This window comes from Ranitomeya variabilis, chromosome 7 (genome assembly GCF_051348905.1).
Source record: "Ranitomeya variabilis isolate aRanVar5 chromosome 7, aRanVar5.hap1, whole genome shotgun sequence".
NCBI classification, from domain to species: domain Eukaryota; kingdom Metazoa; phylum Chordata; class Amphibia; order Anura; family Dendrobatidae; genus Ranitomeya; species Ranitomeya variabilis.
Window position 1 is genome coordinate 205,097,400 of NC_135238.1, and position 26,334 is coordinate 205,123,733.

General features: G+C 43.8%; 1 protein-coding gene across 4 annotated transcripts in view; it reads left to right on the top strand.

Moving 5' to 3' along the window:
* Positions 1 to 26,334, top strand: part of TLK1 (tousled like kinase 1) — a 309,224-nt gene that overhangs the window by 243,461 nt on the left and 39,429 nt on the right. For all 4 annotated transcript variants that reach the window (XM_077272724.1, XM_077272723.1, XM_077272721.1 and 1 more), the window contains 5 exons: positions 788 to 906; positions 18,283 to 18,354; positions 20,735 to 20,810; positions 24,723 to 24,769; positions 25,580 to 25,675. In XM_077272724.1, the coding sequence (XP_077128839.1) occupies positions 788 to 906; positions 18,283 to 18,354; positions 20,735 to 20,810; positions 24,723 to 24,769; positions 25,580 to 25,675 (410 nt within the window). The remainder of the gene's footprint in view (positions 1 to 787; positions 907 to 18,282; positions 18,355 to 20,734; positions 20,811 to 24,722; positions 24,770 to 25,579; positions 25,676 to 26,334) is intronic.

Sequence of the window (26,334 nt, forward strand, 5' to 3'; positions counted from 1 at the left end):
TTGCAAGATGGAAATGCTTCGTGCAGTGTGTTACGTGCTGTAAATCCGGGAGGCCTGAGCCTGGGGCCCAGCAGCCATGGCTGTGCCTCCTCTCATCTGGGCAGGCTCATATTTAACATTGACTGTGACCTGCACCCTGAGCAGCAGTGTAGGCCAAGCTTAAAGGGCAAGTAGCCGGTGACCAGCGCTGTGCAGGTCTGCAGCCGGTAACGCTGCGCCTCCTGCGTGCACAGCCCTCCACACTGATGGCCACTGTCAGCGACCCGGACCGCACCGGATGCCGCAGGCTGACATGACGTCGCTGATGCCACGGGCTGCCAGGACGTCGCTGATGCCTTTTCCACAAACTCCATTTCTAAAATGTTTTTTTTATTATGATGATTCTTATTTTTTTCTTGACGTAAGAGGATCAATGTTAATCGTGGAAATATTGCAGTATTTTATTTTAAATATTTTTCATGCATTTAAGTCTTTTGATCTGACATTTAGAGAAAGGTCGGCAATTCTCTGTCCCTCAGGTAGAGATTACGGATTGCAGGTTTTATTAGACGCGTTTGCACCTTTGTCCTAACTTATTGATAAGTGGTTATAAGTTTATTTCTTGTGGTGTTTTATTATTAGTATTATTATTTCACAACTTTATATGGTTGTATATTATGGGGTTTTTTTGTCTGGGTGATCTATTTTGTGTTGCAAAATGTTTGAATTATTCTTCTTATTTTGTTATATCTTATTGTGTTGCTCTTGATTTTTGCATTAGAAGTAATGTTTTCTTCTTGGTGCTTAGGTGTCATGGATGAACTCCACAGCTTGGACCCAAGGCGGCAGGAATTGCTGGAGGCCCGGTTCACTGGCGGTGTCAGCGGCAGCACCGGGAGCACCGGCAGTTGTAGTGTTGGAGCAAAAGTAAGTGACATAAACTGTCGGATGCTACTGAGTGACCATTACCAGCTCCTTGTGAAGATCTGCCGGACCCTTTCCATCGACCACGTCAGTAATCTATGGCCGTTGGACGAGAGCCCTGAGATCTGACTCCTACCTGAAGCCATCAGCCGACCTAATGCAATGTCACATGCGCATCATCATTAGATAAGCGGTGGTTCCCACATTACGGCCACATATTACTGGGCTCTGTGAATCGATTCTCACCAACTCTGATGGCTTCCATTTCATTCTGGGCACATGAAAGTAACGCTAATGGGGTTGCAAAATTTGCTTTTACTGTCTTTAGGGGTAATCTCACATGTGGCATTTGGTTGTTATGACGGACACAATGGTTGATAAATTCTAGGCATGGGAGTGCTAATTGATTGCTTGTGGTTAATAACCCCCCAATCATGCACCCATTAAGGGCGCAGTCAGGCGACCGTATCAATTGGACCGCAGTGCTCCGACTGTCTGTGGCTCAAGTGTCACAGCTGCATAGAAATATATGAAGCTGCCATGCTCGGGTGCAGGGGGCCATCAGTCATTCTGTGCATTGTGGTCCGATCTCGGTCTGTTTGTGCCCTAATAGTATTCAATCAGTTTTATTTTCTTATAATCCATTTGACAGTCACTAAAAAGGCCACATCTCTGCTACATGTGATTTACAGCATTAGGACACGTTCAGTATTTGTTCAGTATTTTACATCAGTATTTGTAGCCAAAACCAGGAGTGGGTGATAATTACAGAAGTGGTGCATATGTTTCTATTATACTTTTCCTCTAATTGTTCCACTCCTAGTTTTGGCTACAAATACTGACCAAATACTGACCGTGTGAACATGGCCTTACCCTGATATTCTGTAGAGAATATCACTCATGTTTAGAGATGACGAAATACATTGGTAGGATCCTGGTCCAGCGATTAGATCGATTCCGTGGCTGTTAGATGGAAGCCCTTCAATCCTGCTCCTACTTGCCGGCATCCCTGGCTCCCGTCTTGATTAGCCGGCCTGGTGCGACGTCATGTGTGCTTCACACTGCAGCGCTAACGTTGGCTAGTCAAGAGGATTTGTGGATGCCGGCAGCTGGGATAATGCCCTGTCTTCTGGGTCGGGGTCCTTCACATTCGCTCATCTCTACTCATTACTGGAGCAGGCTGCTGTTTCTACTGCCTTTCATGTCTTGGGTTTTCTATGGATCAAAGATTTCTTAAACTGCTTGCACTTTGCTGGCTCTGCAGTGTAAGCGCAGCAAGGCTCTGGCCACAACCTCAGCCAGAGTCCCCATGTTTAATTCTGCTCACGTGTAGTCCACTGTATTGGCATACTGCTTCAGTGTGGTCTGGTCAGTATGGTAAAGGAAAACGCAGACTGCTGAGCTTTTATATAAAGCTGAAAATGATGAATGACAAGTCCTGGTCAGGCTGGGTCTACAAGGGCAGTGTTGTGATCAGTGCACTGTGAATGGGATCCTATGGATACTGTTAACATATAAGCCAGGAGTTATTCACAAAAAAATGAGAAAAAACAGTTCATTTTCCATGAGTGTGCCGGATCCAGTTTTTATCCAGTTTGGTACCTGTGGCCATAAATACCATCAGTGTGGCATTCTTTTTCTTGCATTCCAAACACTGGGATGACATGTGAATTGTGTTCTTTTGCTAGCCGTTTTTTTCACTCTAATGGGTAAGTTTGATCTGCAAAATAGATCTACATTTTTTGGTGAACAGTTGGGGTATGTGCACTTGTTGCTGAATTGACGCAGCGGATTCGCAGCAGTTTTTCATCCGGTTTACAGTACCATGTAAACATATGGAAAACAAAATCCGCAGTGCACATGCTGCGGAAAATGCCGTGCGGAAACGCTGCGTTGTATTTTCTGCAGCATGTCAATTCTTTGTTCGGATTCCACAGCGTTTTACACCTGCTCCTTAATAGGAAGCCGCAGGTGTACACCGCAGATGAAATCCGCACAAAAAAAGTGGTAAATTCGCAGGTAATCCGCAGGGCATTTTTCCTGCAGATTTTTCAGAATTTGCGCCGAAAAATCCGCACACGAATCCGCAACGTGTGCACATAGCCTTGGTCTGAAAAAAAAAAAGTGAACATGCGGTTAGGTTACGTTTCCATGATGATTTGCTGAGATCTTAATGTTGCAGATGTTCTGCACCTATTGGCTAAATTGTTACTTGCTCTTGACTGCAGTTTTTGTCTCTTGTTAGTACGTTGCGTTCTAAATAAAGCTGCATTGTTTTTGATACTTCCCTGTATTTGGCTCTGACAAAACTTTATTGAAACAGTCACAGGCGGATTACATGGGTTGTTTTTACATGTGGATTTTCCTCATCAAATGCAATTCTATGGAGAAACTGCACACAAGTCAGTGCACCCGCAGGAGAAATTGACATGATGAGGATTTCAATCAAGCAACGCAGGTCAATTTACGCTGCGTACATTTTTTTAATTTTTTTTATTATAAGCCCCATATCCGTTAAAAAAAACAAAAAAAAACCTCTTCTGCCCTTTCCTATACCATCTTGACAAGGACACAATTTTGTCTTCCTCCACTTTCCATCAGTGAAGCTCTATGGAGACATTTCATATTTGTACTGGAAGCTTTTCCTTGTGTATTTGCCAATTGTAGACATTAAATACTCTCATCACAGAGACATAGGGTATGTTCACACATGGTCATTTTCCAGTGTTTTTTTTAGTGCTGCAAAATCGCTGTGTTGAACGCTACCAGTAAAGAGAATGAGATTCCAAAAAGCTCCTCACGCTGCGTTTTTTTTAAACAAAAAAAATGCTGCAAAATCACAAGTATTGCACTCAGCGTTTTTCCTGCTACACTTTTTGGTGCCGAAAAAAAGTGCTCCAAAAACGCAATGTGTGAACATACCCTTAGTGTACTTACCTACAGCACCTGTATCAGGAGTTTTGTGGTTCGCTCTCTGATAATGACGATGATGCCGTTCCTTTAACCAGGAGCATTAAAAGCTGTGTAAAGGTGTTTTTGTTGGGGGTGGGGGGGAGTCATAAAATGTTTAAATTGAGAGAAAAATGCAAAACAAAACATAAAAATGCATCAGTGCCAATGTGTTATCCCATCGCTCCAATCACAGTGTTCTAGTGGTTTGCCGCTGCTCTTAGTTTACGTCCTAGGAGCGATCATGTGCCGTGTCAGCACTTGTCTGCTGCAGCTAATCAGTGGGGTCAGTGGTCCCATTTATTTTTCATCTGGAACCCACACTTGTCAGATATTTATTGCATATCCTATGGTTATGCCATGAATGTCTGAGTTGGGAATACCCTTTTTAGATACTAACTTGCAGCTCATAGAAATTTGTTACAATGAGACCAGAAGAGTTAACAATGCAAATTTATTTCCATTATTGTAAAAAAAATTAGAAAAATGCAGATTCTGCATCATCGCAGGCCCGTTGTTCTTCACCATACTTCTGCCCGTGTCAGACTGCATTGGCATACCCCAATCTGCCACAATGTTAAAACCTCCTGCCTAATATTACATGGCCTTTTGCTGCCAAACAAGCTCTGATTCATGGAGACATGAGGCCCGATCCATCAGGAATTCTGGCGTTAAAATGCTTGAAATGTTGCAACGTTTTTATACAACTGAAAGTTGCTCAAAAGTTTTCCCGGCAGACTTGACCTGCTCTACCAACTTTTTGAAAATGATGAAGTGATGGGGTGTGGACAAGTGCTCCACACAAATTAATTACAATTTATGCCACAAGGTGGTATAAACTATGAACGGTGTATACATCATTCACCACTTAGCGTTCATTTCTGACATTGGCGCAGGACAGTTTAAAGTTGGGCCAAATTTATGAAAGAGGTGTGCCACATAATGAAATTGGCACATCCATGGCACAGTTCATAATGACTGGCATGCAAAACAAGGGGCTTGATGAATTAAGGCCCTGGACTCCAAAAAATTAGGGGTTTGATGAATCAAGGCCATGGACTTCGCCAGACCTGTGATATCTGGCACTAAGGCATTAACATCAGATCCTCAAGTTCTTAATGTTGGAATGTTGGAAATTGAAATCTGGTGGCGGTTTCACCCATCTTGACCCCAATCTGCAATAGGTTTGACCATTTAGGAAAATTGTATTATTTTTGTTTCACTTTGAAATACCATCCGGCCTAAAACATTTGGTAGAACTTTGTCTCCTATGATGGCGGCACAACAGTAATTGTGTCCGATCATAATGGGCTATGTGCCCACGTTGCAGAAATGTCCAAAGCATTTCCGCAATTCCCTGCCGCGGGTAAAACGCATGCGGAATTCGCATGCGTTTTGCAAGCCTTTTTAGCTGGCAGAATGCTTGTGCTTTTCCAAGTGATTTGAAGCATCGCTTGGAAAAGTGATTGACAGGTTGGTCACACTTGTGAAGCATAGTGCTTGACAAGTGTGACCAACTTTTTAGTATTGATGCTGCCTATGCAGCATCAATAGTAAAAGATAGAATGTTAAAAACAATAATAAAAAATATGGTTATTCTCCCTTTCCGACAGCCCCCGATCTCCTCAGCGGCGCTCCCGGGGATGCTTTGCGCGAAGGACCTTTGTGACGTCATCTCAGGTGATTCGCGCAATGCATCCCTGGGAATGGAAGCCGCCGCGTGCAGCGCTGAGAGCCGGGAGGACTCCGGGGGCCATCAAAAGGTAAGTACGGTATATCCCTATTTTTTATTTTAATTCTTTTTTTTTTACATGAAGGGCTTGGAGGAGAGTCTCCTCTCCTCCAGACCCTGGGTATCATCCGCACATGAATCGCTCACTTTAAGCATGGTGGGCTCAGCCACATGCGTAAAGTGAGCGTTTTAATGCAATCCTATGGCGGTGATTCCGCAGCGGGAAAATCCACAGCATGGGCACAGCAACTGCGGAATCCCACAGGATTGCATGGGAATGCGTTTTTTAAGCGTTTCTGCTGCTGCAAAAACGCTGCAGAAACTCATAAAAAACGCAACGTGGGCACACAGCCTAAGGGTTTCTGTCCTCCATGGGCCAGCTGCTGATTGAACGCTGCGTACAACCGCAGCGGGGATTTTATGAAATCCCATCTCCACTATGCGTGCGAACACGCATACGGCGGCCCTGCGTTTCCGGACATGCGGCGCGTCTTTTTAGAACGCAGCATGTCTGTTTACCTTGCGGCGACGCTCCGTCGCCGCAAGGTAAATAACAGGGTCTTATGTATGGGGTGCGGAGATTCCGGATATGTGCAATGAACACATCCGGAATCACCGTGCGTGCAGAAGGGGGTGGCGCTTTGGGCAGAGCGAGTTTTCTGCTCCGTCCAAAGCGCTGACAGTCCGGACCGTGGGCACACACCCTAAGGCTATGTGCCCACTTTGCAGAATGTATGCAGAATTTCCCGCATCAAAACCGGACTCCCTTGGCAGGAAATCTGCTTGCGTTTTTATCGCGTTTTTATCGCGTATTTGTTGGGGGGGGGGGGGGGATTTCATACGTTTTTTCCCCATTTGTCCAAATACAATTTTATAGCTGCAAAATCGCTGATTTTCCGCAAAGTTAATGAACATGCTGCGTTTTTTTCCACAATGCTTTTCCGCTGTGGGAAAAAACACAGCATGGGCACAACAATTGCGGAATGCCATTAAAAGTAATGGGATGCTTCATGTAAGCTTTTTTTAAGCATTTCCGCAGCGGAAAACCGCCGCAAAAACTCTTAAAAAAAAAACACTTAAAAAGCGCAACGTGGGCACATAGCCTAAGCATGTTCTTCATCCAGGTTCTGAATCTCGGACTTGACATTTGCTGTGATCGGAGTACGATGCAAATCCCTGACTCTTCTAGTACAATATCTAGAACACCTTGCTCAGATGTAATTATTTACCACATAGGAAGTTGTATCATACGTGATCTTTGATCACATCCACCATGTCTTGTTTGTTGAGGTTTTTTTGCTTCTGTTGCATTTTGTGCTCAAATTTGCTCACAATGGCATTCCAATATGTTGCAATAACTTTTAGACTTTATTATCACCATTACTGAGCATCAAGTTTTTTTAAAAAATGTTTGATTTTGTGATATTTAAAGGGGTTGTCCACTACTTGGCCAACGGCATCTTAAATGAAACCGTGCCACATGTAAAATATAAGCAGCATATGCTCAGCTCCCGACCATTGCCGTTCCTGCATTGTCGGAGCTGCGTTTGCGGGCCTGTCGCATGACATATTGTGTGAGCGCTGCAGCCTTCCAGTGGCCAATGATGGACTGCAGCTCTCCCTTCCCTCATACAAAACTGTTACATCCAAGGCCAGATAGGCTGCAGATTCCTTTTTAAAACCACGTGTTTTTTTTGTTTTTTGTTTGTTTTTAATGCATCCGATACCTATGATATTATGGGATGGAAGAAGTCTGGAAGTCCGGTTACATCAGCGTTCTTTTTCCCCAGTTACTGTCAGTGAAGCATGCTGGGTATTTTCAGATTGATTAGGCAGTGCTATTGCTTCTGTATTTCTTTTTTCCGTCTCTCGACGCAGAGAGGCCCCAATTGATTTACATCCGTAGTTAAAGATGTGCCAAGCCAGTAGCACCAAACAAGGAGAGCAACTTTCCAAAGCGCCTCTTAATCACTCCGCCAGACTCTAAAAGCCTGTCACTAAAACAGCTGCAAACAGTGTGGAAAGTGCAGACCCCCGTATTCACTGTCAGTCACATCTTATATCTTGCCAACAGTCCAGAAAACGCATCAGGGGGCCGCCGTCGCACCCAGACCCTGGTGTGTCAGGGGGCTATACTTTGCATGTGGAGGACCTGTTATAGGTTTTACACCCGGATTTTAGAACTACTGAATGTCCTCAACAAGGTGTTGGTGGACTCCAGACCCCCTACTCTATTGCTAGTTGGGGTTAGACCATTATCATCTGTTCTGTGAATGGGTAATAAAACGTCTTCAGGACAGGTAACATGAAGGTTGGCACAGGAGCATGGAGGCTGAGCGGATGTCCTTGCTAGGAATCTTGTCTTGGTCTTCGTTCAGACTTCCATCGCGGATAGCATACGCACCATATATAATATACCGGCATGTTCACATGTGGCTTTAATTGCCAACAGATTATTATTTTTTAAATAATAAAATGGATCAAACATACCTTTTTTATTGTTTAGAGAAACTTAACTTTTTTTTTAAAATGTTTGGATATGAAAAAAAAAAGGATGGAAATTGGACCCGGCTGTCTGATAATAAATGGTCCACGCTGTCTGGGTGTTATGTTTGACTCCGATCTCTCCTTCACCTCCCACATACAATCTCTTGCCCGCTCGTGCCGCTTACACCTAAAGAACATCTCTAGAATACGCCCTTTTCTCACCATGGAGACAACAAAAACTCTCACTGTCGCCCTAATCCACTCCCGTCTGGACTACTGCAACTCTCTATTAATTGGCCTCCCCCTCACACGACTTTCCCCTCTCCAGTCTATCCTTAATGCAGCAGCCAGGGTCGTCCATCTGGCCAATCGTTACTCGGACGTGTCCGCTCTTCGCCAGTCGTTACACTGGCTGCCCATTCATTACAGGATACAATTCAAACTACTTGTTCTCACCCACAAAGCTCTCCACAGTGCGGCACCCCTTACATCTCCTCCCTCATTTCTGTCTATCGGCCTAGCCGACCTCTGTACTCTGCAAACGACTCTCGACTAACCTCTGCACTAATCCGTACCTCCCACTCCCGACTCCAAGACTTCTCCCGTGCTGCGCCAATCCTCTGGAATGCTCTACCCCTAGATATTAGGACCATCCACAACTTGCATAGTTTTAGGCGCTCGCTCAAAACAAATTTGTTCAGAGCGGCCTATCACGTTCCCTAATCAGTCATTTTATGTTTGTGTGTGTGTAGCCCATTCGCTATCTCCATCTACCCACCACCCCCTGAAGATGGCTGGACCATCATTGTAAATACACACCTGTACTTTGTATCTCCCCACCTCATTGTAGATTGTAAGTTCTCACGAGCAGGGGCGTCTTATTTTGTCTTATTTTGCTTTATTACTGTATTGTTAACATTGTTACCTATGACTGTTGTGTTTGAAACTGTTAAACTGTAAAGCGCTGCGGAATATGTTGGCGCTATATAAATAAAGATTATTATTATTATTGTTTGGTTGCAAACAAAACAACTCCTGATCGAAGAATTAGGGCTCATGCAAACATCAGTGCAAATCCATCTGAGCACTGACCCCAATGCACGGGCCACGATACACTGACTGCGATGCACTGACCACAATGCACGGACCGCAGTGTATGGGCCACGATGCATTGACTGCGATGCACTGACCGCAATGCACGGACCTCAGTGTATGGGCCACGATGCACTGACCGCAGTGAACGGGCCACGATGCACTGACCGCAGTGTACGGTCCACGATGCACTGACCGCAGTGAACGGGCCACGATGCACTGACCGCAATGCACGGACTGCAGTGTATGGGCCATGATGCACTGACTGCGATGCACTGACCGCAATGCACGGACCGCAGTGTATGGGCCATGATGCACTGACCGCAGTGTATGGGCCACGATGCACTAACCGCAATGCACGGACCGCAGTGTACGGGCCACGATGCACGGACCGCAGTGTACGGGCCACGATGCACGGACCGCAGTGTATGGGCCACGATGTACTGACCGCAATGCACGGACCGCAGTGTACGGGCCACGATGCACTGACCGCAATGCATGGACCGCAGTGTATGGGCCACGATGCACTGACTGCGATGCGCTGACCGCAATGCACGGACCGCAGTGTACGGGCCACGATGCACTGGCTGCGATGCACTGACCGCAATGCACGGACTGCAGTGTACGAGCCACGATGCACTGACTGCAATGCACTGACTGCAATGCACTGACTGCAATGCACTGACTGCAATGCACTGACTGCAATGCACTGACTGCAATGCACTGACTGCAATGCACGGACCGCAGTGTACGGGCTGCGATGCACTGACTACAATGCACGGACTGCAGTGTACGGGCCACGATGCACTGACTGCGATGCACTGACTGCGATGCACTGACTGCGATGCACTGACTGCGATGCACTGACTGCGATGCACTGACTGCGATGCACTGACTGCGATGCACTGACTGCGATGCACTGACTGCGATGCACTGACCGCGATGCACTGACCGCAGTGTACGGGTCACGATGCACTGACTGCAATGCACGGGTAATGATGCACTTTCCCAGCCAAGCGTCACGGCCTTATTGATAAATATGAAGCTGTCGCTCTCACAGATCTATGCATTGCGGTCCATGTTTGGACTAATTTGCATGGACACCTGCATGAGTCCTTACTTAGATGTTGCCCAAGGGAACTTGTGCCTTTATTGGTAATTTATTAGGTCAGTCATTATCAAACTTTTTAACATCACCCTTGACATAAAATCCACCTTCTGGAAGATGCCCGAAAACGACTATAACACTGATGTAAATGTGTGTTCCTAGCAGTTTTGTTGCACCTATTTCTGCAACTGAACCCCTGGTACAAATCTGCCTTGTGCGGATGTTCTCCAAGGCTGCTGCTACACTGCGGGTTTTTTTTTTTTTTTGGATATTGCATGGCCAATGATGGCCACATTGCTGCATAATGAGAATGTAGTGGTTTTGTGACATGCAATTTACAGTGTCCAGAAAATGGTAGAAATAAAAATCAGTTGGATTTTTGCAGCTCTTGTTTTGCGATTGCAGCCCCTTGTAGGTAGTAACACGAGTCCACCCAGTTTAAGGCCACGTTCACACGTTCAGTATTTGACCTCAGTATTTGTAAGCCCAAACCAGGAGTGGGTGATAAATACAGAAGTGGTGACGGGTTTCTATTATACTTTTCCTCTGATTGTTCCACTCCAATCCTGATGTAAAATACTGACCAAATATTGAACGCATAAACGTGGCCTAACGATGCTGCAACGTAGAGGCGGCAGACTGCGGTTTCTTTTAGTGTTTTAAAATAAGGCTCAAATTTGCGTTTCACATAGCGTTGTCCACAAGCATTTTTAATAGCGTTGTTTTAACGTTTTCTGACTCTTTATGTTTTGTGCTTGGTCTTTTCCTTCCAAATTTTACTGGTAAGAATTTGGTGTTAAGGTCATGCAGAAAGCTGGACAAAAACCACCACTAATTCTAAAAAGCATAACCTCGGATAAAAACAAAATGAGCAATTACCCTGCAGTAAAGATAGTAATAGTGCATGTAAATAACACAGGGGACTTAGTTAACACCATTTTGATAAAAAAAAGTGTAAAAGCTATCCCGCCGCGACAAGGCGTACCCAATCAGGATGGTCCTATCTCTAATGTAACACTTTGCTATGTACCAGCAGACCTCAATATATATATGGGGGCAGAGCAGGACCCAGACCCGACTGTTCAGACACCTGTCCATGAAAAGCAATATAACCTGAGTGCACAGCCCGAAAAAGGGAGCCGCACACCTGTATGTACAAAATATAGGACCGTTCTGATTGGGTGGGTACACCTTGTCGCGGCAGGATGGTGTTTGCTCATTTTGTTCATATCTTAGGTCATGTCATGCTTGTTTATGGCCACAGTGTGAATGTGCCCCTACAGATTGCACTTTTTATGAACATGTGCTCCACTTTATTTCTTTTTTACTAATTCTAAAAAAGGCCAGAAACCAAAACACATTGTATGTGGTGACGTATATACAGTGCCTACAAGTAGTATTCAACCCCCTGCAGATTTAGCAGGTTTACACATTTGGAATTAACTTGGCATTGTGACATTTGGACTGTAGATCAGCCTGGAAGTGTGAAATGCACTGCAGCAAAAAAGAATGTTATTTCTTTGTTTATTTTTTTTTTAAATTGTGAAAAGTTGTTTCAGAGGGTCATTTATTATTCAACCCCTCAACCCACCAGAATTCTGTTTGGTTCCCCTAAAGTATTAAGAAGTAGTTCAGGCACAAAGAACAATGAGCTTCACATGTTTGGATTAATTATCTCTTTTTCCAGCCTTTTCTGACTATTTAAGACCCTCCCCAAACTTGTGAACAGCACTCATACATGGTCAACATGGGAAAGACAAAGGAGCATTCCAAGGCCATCAGAGACAAGATCGTGGAGGGTCACAAGGCTGGCAAGGGGGGTACAAAACCCTTTCCAAGGAGTTGGGCCTACCTGTCTTCACTGTTGGGAGCATCATCCGGAAGTGGAAGGCTTATGGAACTACTGTTAGCCTTGCACGGCCTGGACAGCCTTTGAAAGTTTCCTCCCGTGCCGAGGCCAGGCTTGTCCGAAGAGTCAAGGCTAACCCAAGGACAACAAGGAAGGAGCTCCGGGAAGATCTCATGGCAGTGGGGACATTGGTTTCAGTCAATACCATAAGTAAAGTACTCCACCGCAATGGTCTCCATTCCAGACGAGCCCGTAAGGTACCTTTACTTTCAAAGCGTCATGTCAAGGCTTGTCTACAGTTTGCTCATGATCACTTGGAGGACTCTGAGACTGACTGGTTCAAGGTTCTCTGGTCTGATGAGACCAAGATCGACATCTTTGGTGCCAACCACACACGTGACGTTTGGAGACTGGATGGCACTGCATACGACCCCAAGAATACCATCCCTACAGTCAAGCATGGTGGTGGCAGCATCATGCTGTGGGGCTGTTTCTCAGCCAAGGGGCCTGGCCATCTGGTCCGCATCCATGGGAAGATGGATAGCACGGCCTACCTGGAGATTTTGGCCAAGAACCTCCACTCCTCCATCAAGGATCTTAATATGGGTCGTCATTTCATCTTCCAACAAGACAACGACCCAAAGCACACAGCCAAGAAAACCAAGGCCTGGTTCAAGAGGCAAAAAATCAAGGTGTTGCAGTGGCCTAGTCAGTCTCCTGACCTTAACCCAATTGAAAACTTGTGGAAGGAGCTCAAGATTAAAGTCCACATGAGACACCCAAAGAACCTAGATAACTTGGAGAAGATCTGCATGGAGGAGTGGGCCAAGATAACTCCAGAGACCTGTGCCGGCCTGATCAGGTCTTAGAAAAGACGATTATTAGCTGTAATTGCAAACAAAGGTTATTCCACAAAATATTAAACCTAGGGGTTGAATAATAATTGACCCACTCTTTTATGTTTAAAATTTATAAAAATTTAACTGAGCAACAAAACTTTTTGGTTTGTAAGATTTATGCATCTGTTAATAAATCCTGCTCTTGTTTGAAGTTTGAAGGCTCTAACTTATTTGCATCTTATTAAACCTGCTAAATCTGCAGGGGGTTGAATACTACTTGTAGGCACTGTATTATGTTAAAGCACGCCCAACCATAAAGAAGTAATTTTTCTATAAAACCAGCCTTCTACAGATATAGGTTAAAGTCCACGGTGCATTTTTTATTCATTTACGGTCTTCCGCTTTTGTTTAAATAGGATCCTTTTACTCCAGAAAATAAGTTGGTAAAACCATTGAAGCTAAAAGCGGGTGTACTTGAAGGCCACGTTTATGCGTGTATAATAGGATCACGTCACCACTTCTGTATTTATCATCCACTCCTGGTTTTGGCTTACAAATACTGATGTAAAATACTGATGTAAAATACTGATCAAATACTGAATGTGGTCTAAGGCTGGGTCCAGACAAGTGTATAAAAAAGGAAAAAAGGTTGTTAATCTGTGTTGCCATCCATATGCAATCCGCATGGCATCCTTTTTTTTTTTTTATTTAATACATCTGCAGTTATTATAACTTAGAAGCCTAAATACATGTTTTGTTATGTATACAGTGTCTTATGTTAAACAGTTGCAATGTATCCATAAAACTCAGATGCTAGTTGATCAATCCGTATGGAATCTTTTTTTTCTCTTTTGGCTAATTCATAAACTTGAATAAGCAAGTCTCCTGTGAAATATGCATGCTGCGATTTTTATTTTTCATATCTCCCTATTTAATAACATTGTTCCCAGCGCTGTTGGTTTTTTAACAGTCCGCAACCGGGCCAGAAATCCGATCGTGTGAACAAAGCCTTACAGTTTACATCCCAAAATTCCAATTGCTTATGAGATTGTATGTTTATTTTTCTGTTTCCAGTGCGAACTACTACAGATGTGTACTTACACTAGTAAATGCACTGCTGACAAACCATAATTTAATTAAAAAAATGATGCGATGAACAACAAATGAGAACATTCTCACCCATCATTTGCTTGATGCTGTTGTACAGATGCTCAGTGATTGCTTGATCTGGCCATCTTTAACACCGAGCTCTTAGGTTTTATTCACATGTCCAGTTTTCCCATTAGATATCGGTCACACCGACGCTTATGGTGTAAACCAGTGTACACCGAGAGATGGCTGCGGCAGAAGGCACATGTGTGGACCGACGCTGGAGCCGCAGGACTGGGGAGTTCATAAACCATTGTACAGATCAAAAATGCGTAGGAAACAGATTTCAAAATCATGCAATTTTCATCCTGAAAAATCTCCCTCTCCATCCGCCATCAGTCTTGTGAATAAGATCCTCGGCTCTATTCGCGTGTTGCATAATTTCTGCATCTAAAATCCCCGTGTATTTTCTGCACCGTGTCTCGCTTATTTATATATGCATTTTCTTTTGTTGTGGAAAAGCAGCAATTTAACTTACAGATTTAGGGCTCCATTGAAATTTGTGGGTACATCTTCATAAAAAAAAGTGCTTTTCCACAACCAAAATTAACACTGCAGATTTAACAAAAACAAAACAACATTCATCAAATGCCAATTTCCATGCAGATTCTGCACACATAAAAGGCGGCAGGTGGATGACATTGAGTTATAACTCGTCCACTTTGCTTGTGTCATAAAATGCTGTGGATTCTTCAAAAAGAATCTGAAGACCCACCTCTTCCGACAAGCCTACAACCCGCAGTAACCACCGATCAACCAACCGCTGCACGATCAGCTCTATCCTCACCTACTGTATCCTCACCCATCCCTTGTAGATTGTGAGCCCTCGCGGGCAGGGTCCTCTCTCCTCCTGTACCAGTCGTGACTTGTATTGTTTAAGATTATTGTACTTGTTTTTATTATATATACCACTCCTCACATGTAAAGCGCCATGGAATAAATGGCGCTATAACAATAAATAATAATAATAATAATAATAACATGTGAACCTAGCCTTAGTTTCTTAAAGCCGTTTTGACTTGGTCCTGAGTGACGTGACCTCTTGCTCGGATTATCGGAGATGTGGATATTGGAGGGGGGGTCAATTCTTTTTTTTTTTTTTTTTTTTATAAATCAGAGAATAAAAGAAGGCGCCAACTGGTCATCTCCATGTCTCAGTCCATGTGGAGGAGAGCGCCGTCTCCGATCCTTTGTTACACTTTCATGGTAATTTATATCATGTGGCAGAGAAAGTCACAAGTGTTTCCCTCAAGTTTGGATTCCCAGAGCACAAGTTTCTTGAATAGCTTTAGGTCAGGGATTCCCATTAACCCTATCCTGCCGCTTTCAGCCATAGCTCGTTAATCCTTCCATGCTGTCTTAATTAATTTGTGATGCTGTCAGAGCTGATGATACATTGAGAGCAAAAGCACGAAAAAAAACCCACAAGATGGTTGAACTGGAGCAATCAGCTGTCGCATTAGTAACCCATCCTGCTGCAAGGCTCCTCGCTTCCATCTTGGTGACTTGTAAACAGCGCATGTTGCCAGGTTTTAGGTGTCGGTGGAGGTTTCATGTTGTAATGAACTCAAAACAGAAGCAATTGTCGAGTGCTGATTCTTAGGAGTACAGTCTGGACGCCGACCATATTATGAGTCTGGGAGGATTTGTGGTTTGCTCGTAAAATGTCTTATTATGCCACATCTTAAAGGGGAACGGATTTATTGTGCTCTACTAAAGATTAACAAAAAAGAGTTGCAGGACCATGGATTGAGCGGCACATCTGTACTCTGTGTCCACCAGACCAGGGTCCCGCGAACGTCCTTCACCGGCACTCGAAGGCGGCATCATGGGTCCCGCCGGTGTTTACAGTGCCAATGACATGTAAATGCCAAATGCATGACGGAAGGCATTCGAGTACCTGCCGAAGAAGTTTGTAGGAGCCTGGTCCGACTGCCACCGACCAGAGCAGATGCTGGACCAAAGTCCTGCAAATCGTTTTGATAATTTCTTCTTATCTATTATTTTTTAACTTTAAGATTTATTTGGTGATTGTACAGATAAAAAGGCCCCAACTTTCTTTATGAAAGTGCTATTAAAATTTTTAATGGAAGGTTCCCTCCCAGCATACTCCATTCCCATAACCCTGGTCCAGCAGACAGGTCCATGGACGCTGGGCAAGATCTCTGCATATCGCCTCCTACCTGCCGACATTCCGTCTTCTCTTTTGATTAGCCAGACTGGTGCACCGTCACGTGTGTGTCACTCCGCAACGTGACCCCCTGGACAAGGGTTCTGCATATTTATTTGCTCGTCTCTATTATTGAGGTCTCACCAGGCCGGCTAATCAAAAGAGGAATGAGAATACTTGTAGGTAGGAGGTGGTTGGCAAGGCTCCCATTCAGCGACCACCAACTAACGATCTGGCAGCTGGACTGGGGTCCTGTAAAAATCGATTCGCTCACTTCTACTTCTTAACGAATCGCGAGGTGTCTTACCACTGAGACCTCCAGCTGTGTGAGAGAACCCAGCAACAAGTCCTCAGTTTCTCTACAGCACCTCCGTAGGTTAAATGTAATATTGCACCTTTTTGAGTGAAAATCAATATCCTGTAAGAAAAATATGCAGAAATGTCCTGTCCTCCGGACTGAAAAGCTCTATCAAATTGCTGCGGATTGATTTTTAATAGCTCGCATTGAGCTTGGTGTTCTCCTTCTGACTGTTTCCGTAGCTTGATGGCTTTATTCTCTTTTCTGCTGTGTAATATACCTGCTGTCGGTTTTGCTGCATTTTAAGAGATTTGCTATTTTGGCGAAATACTAGAAAAGAAGATTCAATCCTTTTTCCTACCAGTGGAATGATCTTAGTCTTGGCCACAATTTGACCTACGGTAATTAAGCCTCGTTGAATGCAAAGTCAATGAGCAGTTTACCTTCCCTGTCCACATGTACATTCCCTTCAGAGGACCGTTCAATTTGTGGTCTCCTGGGCTCCGCAGTCAGGAGTTTTTTCGGGAGACGACTAGAGATGCCAACTAGAACATTTTAAAGGGCTGTCTTGGTGCTGAACAAAAAAAAGATGCAAACGGTAAAAATAAAAATTGTACGTACCGCTCCTGCTTTCGCCAGTCCAGTGCAGATGGTTAGTAAGTCGTCCGTGCCATTCTTTAACAATGTGCCAATGATCACTGGCGCTGGGCAGTGACATCTCGGCACCTCCAGGAAAAGTCATCACTAGTAGATTATAAGCAAACTCTGGCAAGGGACCCCCGGAGCATCCGCACCGCATCGGTGGGAAATTAGGGAGGTGAGCACTGCTGCTGTTCTGATGAACTGTCCAGAACTGGTGACGTTCCCACCATGTGCAAGTGACTACTGCAGCACTAGCCCCGGCATTCACGTGCCAACCTGGCTGCGGTCACTGCCGAGGCCAATGATGGTCGGTTAGGCCACGTTCACACGGTCAGTATTTGTAAGCCAAAACCAGGAGTGGGTGATAAATACAGAAGTGGTGACGTGTTTCTATTATACTTTTCCTCCGATTGTTCCTCTCCTTGTTTTATATTACAAATACTGATACCAAATACTGACCATGTGAACGTGGCCTTAGGCTGCCGTCACACTATCAGTATTTGGTCAGTATTTTACATCAGTATTTGTAGCCAAAACCAGGAGAGGAACAATCAGAGGAAAAGTATAATAGAGTCACGTCACCACTTCTGCATTTATCACCCACTCCTGGTTTTGGCTTACAAATACTGATGTAAAATACTGACCAAATACTGCAAGTGTGTACGTGGCCTTAGTGTCACATAATCTGAGCAGCACCACATTGGTACAACTCACAAAGACTCGTTGTGCTGGAGCAGTGAGGGCAACATCAAGTGAATATAATACATTTTATTTTTTTTAATTACGCTTTTATCAAAATAAATAAAAATGATCTGCATTTAAAAAAAAAAAAATAAATATCAAGAGGAGCTGATGTAGAAACATTGTATGTTTGCTAAGATGATGTTATCACAGTCACGGCAATGCTCATTTTCAATCTTTACTACTTAATTAGGATTTTTTTTTTTTTAAAGTTTTTGTGGTAGTTATTTCTTCTGTAGAAAATGTGACCTTGTATCTTTTTTTGGCGTGTTGTGTATCCTGCTTGTTGTATTTATTTTGTCCTACCTGTGTATGCTCAACAGGCCTCAACAAACAATGAAAGTTCCAACCACAGCTTCGGGAGCCTGGGATCTTTAAGCGACAAAGAGTCTGAGGTAGGTTTGCTGTGTGCGGGGGGATCCTGCACTGTTTGCTGTGTGCGGGGGGGATCCTGCACTGTTTGCTGTATGCGGGGGGTTCCTGCGCTGTTTGCTGTGTGCGGGGAGATCCTGCGCTGTTTGCTGTGTGCGGGGGATCTTGCGCTGTTTGTTGTGCGTGTGGGGGTCCTGCGCTGTTTGCTGTGTGCGGGGGGATTCTGCGCTGTTTGCTGTGTGCGGGGGATCCTGCGCTGTTTGCTGTGTGCGAGGGATCCTGCGCTGTTTGCTGTGTGCGGGGGATCCTGCACTGTATTCTGTGTGCGGGGGATCCTGCACTGTATTCTGTGTGCGGGGTATCCTGCGCTGTTTGCTGTGTGCGTGGGGGTTCCTGCGCTGTTTGCTATGTGCGGGGGCATCCTTTGCTGTGTGCTGGGGTATCCTGCGCTGTTTTCTGTGTGCAGGGGATCCTGCGCTGTTTGCTGTGTGCGGGGGTTTCCTGCGCTCTTTGCTGTGTGCGGGGGGATCCTGCGCTGTTTGCTGTGTGCGGGGGATTCTGCGCTGTGTGCGGGGGATTCTGCGCTGTGTGCGGGGGATTCTGCGCTGTGTGCGGGGGATCCTGTGTTCCCGTATATTATACTTAGCATATGTTCATGTTCCTTTTCCTGGAATGAGAGGAATGTTAGTTAGTGCTCATAACACAATCTTGTCATTTCTAGTTTTTATAGATTCTAATCACGTTTCACTCGAGACAGTGATAACCGCCATTCATGCATCAAATTTCAGTACTGGAAAGCCAGTGCTTTCCAATCATTGGATACCCATGTAAAGTCTCATGTCCTTTTGATTATGTCCAAAAATGATAAAGGGCCTCAACATTTAGAATGTGACTAAATCAGCCCTTTATGAAGTTTGGTTAGTTTAGACCAATTTTAGCCAATGTGCCCAGTTTTCCACACTGACTGATGGTGGACGTGCGTAAAATTGCAGCACGTACTATTCTGATCCGCTGTATGAACCAGAATAGACTATACAATATAAGCTCCTTCACCCATCTGCAGTTTATAGGAGCATGTGGAGCTAATCGTGTCTGCAACATGCCCATGTTGTGATACGGCCATCTAAACCCAGCCTTAAGGGAATGTATAGGATCTGTAAGTGGTATGTTCACATGCAGCGTCTACACAGCAGATTTTCCGCGATCTGTTGAGGATCAGCACTGTACAGTAGATGGGATGTTATGACACCTCGTACACTCGCTGATTTGACATCCGCAGGTTCTGTACGATGGACACCCATTTGTACATACCCCAATAAGGCTGCAGGAAATTACGGTGGTTGCATCGGATATGGGAAGAATAATTAGGTTTTCCAATATTGCAGAAGAATGCAAGAGTTTTCAGATAAACTTCAACACTGTGGCAACATGTGAACAGAACCTTACAGTTTGTTTTAACATGGGATATAAGGACAGATAGTTGGTATCAAATTGGGGGTTACTATAAGCCCAAACCCTTAGAATAGACACCGTACCACAGCTCTGTAGTGTTTGTATGTATCAGTACATCGGCCACCCATGAGTCCTAGGACGGGTGAGGCTTGTTCATGTGGTTCTTAGCCGTTCATTAGAGCTTAAAGGGAATCTGCCACCAGGTTTTTGCTACTGCAGCATAATATAGGGGCAGAGATCCTGATTCCAGCGATGTATCATTTACTGGGCTGCTTGCTATAGTCTTATTAAAATCCCTATTTTGTCTGCAGTTCTCTGAATGTTGAGCTTTGTATAAGCCCCCGCCACTGATTGGCAGCTTTTGGCCTATGCACAGTGTACAAAGAAAGCAACCAATCAGTGGTGTGGGCGGGGTTATGCTGCTCTCTTACTAGGTGGCAGAGTCCCTTTATGCACAGGCTCCAAAATCTTTTTTTATAGTGTTTATGCACCTGGCCTTAATATATGGATGAGATGCCTATTTTGAACCTTCTTATGCCCCAAATTTCATAAAAGATCTGACAGACTGATTGTGGCGTGCTCCATTAGAGGAGATGTTCTGTCCGGGAAGCATGGAGTCTAGCGAGAATGTACATACAGGACCGGATGGAGGATGGACGGAGGATGCACGGCTCCACAATCTACTTATGTGCAAGCCGCCAGGCGCATGAGCCCCTAAAATCCGTGCTGGGTCCCTCTTTGTCTGGCCCTTTAATTGACACCATGTGGCGAGCACCAGTGGTTCATTCGTCCAGGTGTCACAAAATACCCAACGTAAAGGACAGCCCGTCCTGGTGACATTTTCTGCTTTTGTAAAATCCGCTATCCTCGATCTATTATTTTTCCAGTTTAGTTCAATTAATTGTAAAAGATTCACTCATTCTTTTCTTTCTATTTGATCATTTGTTCCAGACTCCAGAGAAGAAACAGCCTGACTCGTCAAGAGGGAGGAAGCGGAAAGCGGAGAATCAGAATGAAAGCAGTCAAGGTAATGTAAATATTTAAACTGAGTATTGAAATGGAATTAATTATACAGCACAATATATTCCGCCTAATGTGGTGTAATGTATGCGAAAGCGAATCTTCTCCATTCAGCAGCATGTCATCGTAGGATCTACCATTCTGTGCTGCAGTGCAAAAGTTCTACCTGCAGTCACCACTAGAGGGAATCTGTCTGGAATGGCGGGGTGCGACCGCTGGGACCTGCACCGATTGGTAGACTGGGGACATGTCATCCCCATTACAAAATGGAGCAACAGGTCAGATGCCCGACTGCCGCCGTACTCCTTCTCAGTAGGACTGTCCTAAAAAACAAGTGCAATGGCCGGCAGCCCTAAAGGGAATGATTGATAGAGCAGTTGGGCATGCACACAACAGGGGTAAAAGTTCGCGGTTTTGCCAATCTGTGCCGGTTCCAGCAGTCTGACCACCTCCGATCAATAAGTTATGATTCTGTGGATTGGTGACCACTTCTTTAGGCTACGTTCACATTTGCGTTGTGCGCCGCAGCGTCGGCGCCGCAGCGCACAACGCAAACAAAAACGCAGCAAAACGCATGCACAACGCTGCGTTTTGCGCCGCATGCGTCGTTTTTTTCATTGAATTTGGACGCAGCAAAAATGCAACTTGCTGCGTCCTCTGCGCCCCGACGCGGGCGCCGCAGCGACGCATGCGGCGCAAAACGCAAGTGCGCCGCATGTCCATGCGCCCCCATGTTAAATATAGGGGCGCATGACGCATGCGGCGCCGCTGCGGCGCCCGACGCTGCGGCGCTGGCCGCAAATGTGAACGTAGCCTTACACCGGATGACCCCATTAAAAATAAATAAATAAAACAAAAAATTAGAAGAAAATAAAAAAAATATATAAATCTAAAATTTTGACGCACCATCCTTTTCTTTGTTCAAAATAAAAATGGAAACAAATAGATCTGTAAAATAAGATCTTTGAACATATAAATTTAAACGGTATGGTAAATGCCGTGAAGAGAAAAGAAAAGTGAGATGCCAGAATTGACGTTGTTCAGTACCCTAGGAACGGCCACAAAAAAAAAATAAAATGGTGATAAAATCCTCAAAATTGTTTCTATTAAAATGTCTGCTAACCAAAAAAGGAAAAAAAACTCCTCGCTCCGTTCCATTGACAGAAAAGTGTAACAGGTCTCAGAAAATGGTGACATAATTTTAAATTTATTTTTTTTAAGGGTTTGTGTTCACGTGGGTTCTGCTACGGCAACCACCTTAAAAATCGACCAGAAAATGCTTAAAAAAAAAAAATATCCCACTAGCGGATTATTCATTATTCAATGGAGGGAAAGAACCTAAAAAATTAGAATAAAAAAAAGACTTAACAAAAACCATGGTAAACACCCCAAAAATCTATCCGTAAAACGCTGAGAAAACGACTGTGAATATGACACAAAATAAGCTACGGGAAAAAAACTCCATAGTCTTCCTCTTGAAAAACTTGTCAATTGCGCCTGTGTTTAAAAGATGTCATGTGCATGCAAGTTGAGAAAGTTGTTTGTTTTTTATTTTTTGCACAGTTGTGAATTTTGTTTAGCATCAAATACCGTATATACGGTATATAATATAAAAACCAACGTGAATTTGCTGTAGTCGTTCTGACTTGGAGGATTATGTTTTCAGGTCATTTTTAAGACACAATGCAAAAGCAAAGCCCCTAAAACTATGACAAAGTCCCTGTGTGAATGGACAGACACAGACTGCTCTGCCTTAACCTCTACCTACCTTTTTTTTTCCTTACCATAAATGTAACCAACTACCATTTAAGGAGAATGTCTGTGTGTTCCGCTAGCTCCTCCCACCTTCATGGAATGTCATGAGCACCAACTGCCATCTCCAATATCAGTAATGTGACAATCTGTCTTCACTGAATACAGATTTTACACATTGAATCCTTGTTTCGACTTTGAAAATTAGTCCAGAAGGAAAAGAAACAGATCTACAGTTGTGGCCAAAAGTATTGACACCCCTGCAATTCTGTCAGATAATACTCAGTTTCTTCCTGAAAATGATTGCAAACACAAATTCTTGTTATTATTATCTTCATTTAATTTGTCTTAAATGAAAAAACACAAAAAGAATTGTCCTAAAGCCAAATTGGATATAATTCCACACCAAACGTAAAAAAGGGGGTGGACAAAAGTATTGGCACTGTTCGAAAAATCATGTGATGCTTCTCTAATTTGTGTAATTACCAGCACCTGTAACTTACCTGTGGCACCTAACAGGTGTTGGCAATAACTAAATCACACTTGCAGCCAGTTGACATGGATTAAAGTTGACTCAACCTCTGTCCTGTGTCCTTGTGTGAACCACATTAAGCATGGAGAAAAGAAAGAAGACCAAAGAAATGTCTGAGGACTTGAGAAACCAAATTGTGAGGAACCATGAGCAATCTCAAGGCTACAAGTCCATCTCCAAAGACCTGAATGTTCCTGTGTCTACCGTGCGCAGTGTCATCAAGAAGTTTAAAGCCCATGGCACTGTGGCTAACCTCCCTAGATGTGGACGGAAAAGAAAAATTGACAAGAGATTTCAACGCAAGATTGTGCGGATGTTGGATAAAGAACCTTGACTAACATCCAAACAAGTTCAAGCTGCCCTGCAGTCTGAGGGTACAACAGTATCAACCCGTACTATCCGTCGGCATCTGAATGAAAAGGACTGTATGGTAGGAGACCCAGGAAGACCCCACTTCTTACCCCGAGACATAAAAAAGCCAGGCTGGAGTTTGCCATAACTTACATGAAAAAGCCTAAAACGTTTTGGAAGAATGTTCTCTGGTCAGATGAGACAAAAGTAGAGCTTTTTGGGCAAAGGCATCAACATAGAGTTTACAGGAGAAAAAAAGAGGCATTCAAAGAAAAGAACACGGTCCCTACAGTCAAACATGGCGGAGGTTCCCTGATGTTTTGGGGTTGCTTTGCTGCCTCTGGCACTGGACTGCTTGACCGTGTGCATGGCATTATGAAGTCTGAAGACTACAACAAATTTTGCAGCATAATGTAGGGCCCAGTGTGAGAAAGCTGGGTCTCCCTCAGAGGTCATGGGTCTTCCAGCAGGACAGTGACCCAAAACACACTTCAAAAAGCACTAGAAAATGGTTTGAAAGAAAGCACTGGAGACTTCTAAGGTGGCCAGCAATGAGTCCAGACCTGAATCCCATAGAACACCTGTGGAGAGATATAAAAATGGCAGTTTGGAGAAGGCACCCTTCACATATCAGGGACCTGGAGCAGTTTGCCAAAGAAGAATGGTCTAAAATTCCAGCAGAGCATTGTAAGAAACTCATTGATGGTTACCGGAAGCGGTTGGTCGCAGTTATTTTGACTAAAGGTTGTGCAGCCAAGTATTAGGCTGAGGGTGCAAATACTTTTGTCTGGCTCATTTTTGGAGTTTTGTGTGAAATGATCAATGTTTTGCTTTTTGCTTCATTCTATTTTGTGTTTTTTCATGTAAGACAAATTAAATGAAGATAATAATGCCAAAGAATTTGTGTTTGCAATCATTTTCAGGAAGAAACTGAGTATTATCTGACAGAATTGCAGGGGTGTCAATACTTTTGGCCACAACTGTATGTCTGATAATATAAATTACAAGGTTGCTCATTTTCATATGTGCAATCGATTTAGGACCTAAAAACTAAAAAGATGGTTACTTTTAAATTGTGAATACTTAAATCGGCAACTGACATCTGCCTGATTTCCCGACTTGGATGTGGCCATGGCCGTGACATCTATGACAATTCTCTTACTATTTGTGTGTTTGTATGGACCCGTAGCTCTATGAAAAAAGCGATTCATCTGTTTTGTTTTTTTCTTTAAATGCAATTGCTCTTCTTTAAATTGTCACTAATTCTTTCTCGCTTTTCCTTAGGAAAGAGCAGTGGTAATCGAGGTCACAAGATCAGTGACTATTTTGATGTAAGTCAGAGATGAGCTTTTTTTTTTTGTTCTGTGAATCATAATTAAAAGATATATATACATATGTACATTGCAAGGATATGCCATCACTTAAGGACTTATAGGTCCTACATCTGAGATCCCAATGAGCCGGAGATTAAATGGAGCACATCTTTATATCAGCGCTGCCTCGCCATTAGTTTTTTTTGCTGTGGTGTTCCTGGCCCCTCACCCCATTCACTTGAAGAGAGCTAGTAGGGGAATAGCCCCCTTCAACCTGAAGATCTGGGCTCCAAATAATCATTATAAAGCAAATTAAAATCAATATTTTTATTATTATTATTTCATTATTTTCTGGGCATTTCAAAGTTATGAATTTCTGCATTACGTTATTTTGCATCCTTCTCTCCCAAACACAGTGCTTCAATGCTCTTTCACATGACCCATACCTGCTGCTTTCAACTGGATCTGTACACTATATCCAAAGAGTCTGTGTACAGGACTTTTCCTGTCTCAGCCTTTTTGCTCCCATACTCAGACAGGGAAAGTCCCGTACACCAAGTGTTTGGATAAAGTGTACAGATATTGCTGAGGAGCAGATGAAAGCAGCTTCTAAAGGAGCATTGAATCAGCACTGAAGCATAGTGTTAATAATTTACTGAAACACTCATAGCTTTGTAATGCCTGGAGGATAATCAAGTACCGTAATAATATAAAATTGTTACTTATTTTAAGTAGTATCATATCCTAGCGATTTCATAAGGTCGGAACGCGTCTTTAACTTGTCATTGATACACGTCTATAACTCTCCCTTATTTCCATGTCTTTCAGTATCAAGCTGGGAATGGCTCCAGTCCTGTAAGAGGCCTACCTCCTTCTATACGGTCTCCACAGAATTCCCACTCACATTCCACACCTTCATCTTCTGTGAGTCTTAGGGCTGCATGTATTACAGGTGTTTTATTGGGTGTATGGTTATGGAGCTATGCTTTAAAGCCCCACTCCAGTGTTTTTTTGTTTTTTTTTATTTCATCGGTGGAGTGGTGCTACTATCTATGTTCTCTAACCCCAGTAATACACATACTATTGATGAGTGAACGTACCTGGGTAAGGTGTTATCTGAGCATGCTCTGATGCTAACCGAGTGTCTTCGGTGTGCTTAAAAAATATGTTCGAGTCCTCACGGCTGCATGTGTCGCAGCTGTTCGACAGCCACAACACATGAATACATACCTGTTATTAATGTACTTCAATAAAAATAAAAAATTTCTACATTTTATCAGGGATTATCCCATCAACAGTGTGACCTCCCATTCATTTATAGAGCTGGGGTCCGGAGAACATTGGGATCTTTTTCTTACAGTCAGATAACTTCCATTTTTAGAATTTTTAAAGCTTAAAACAGGAAGTGAAGGTTTATGTCTTTTTTTATTTATATATATATTTTCAGCCACTTTAATTTCCTGTAGAGTGGTGGGTGTACGGGACCTGAGACCCCCGCCGATTGCTTAAAAACTGCTCAGTTCGGGAGGCAGCACACAGCTCCGGCCTGAGCAGCACACATGGCGCTCTGTCTGCGCCCGTCT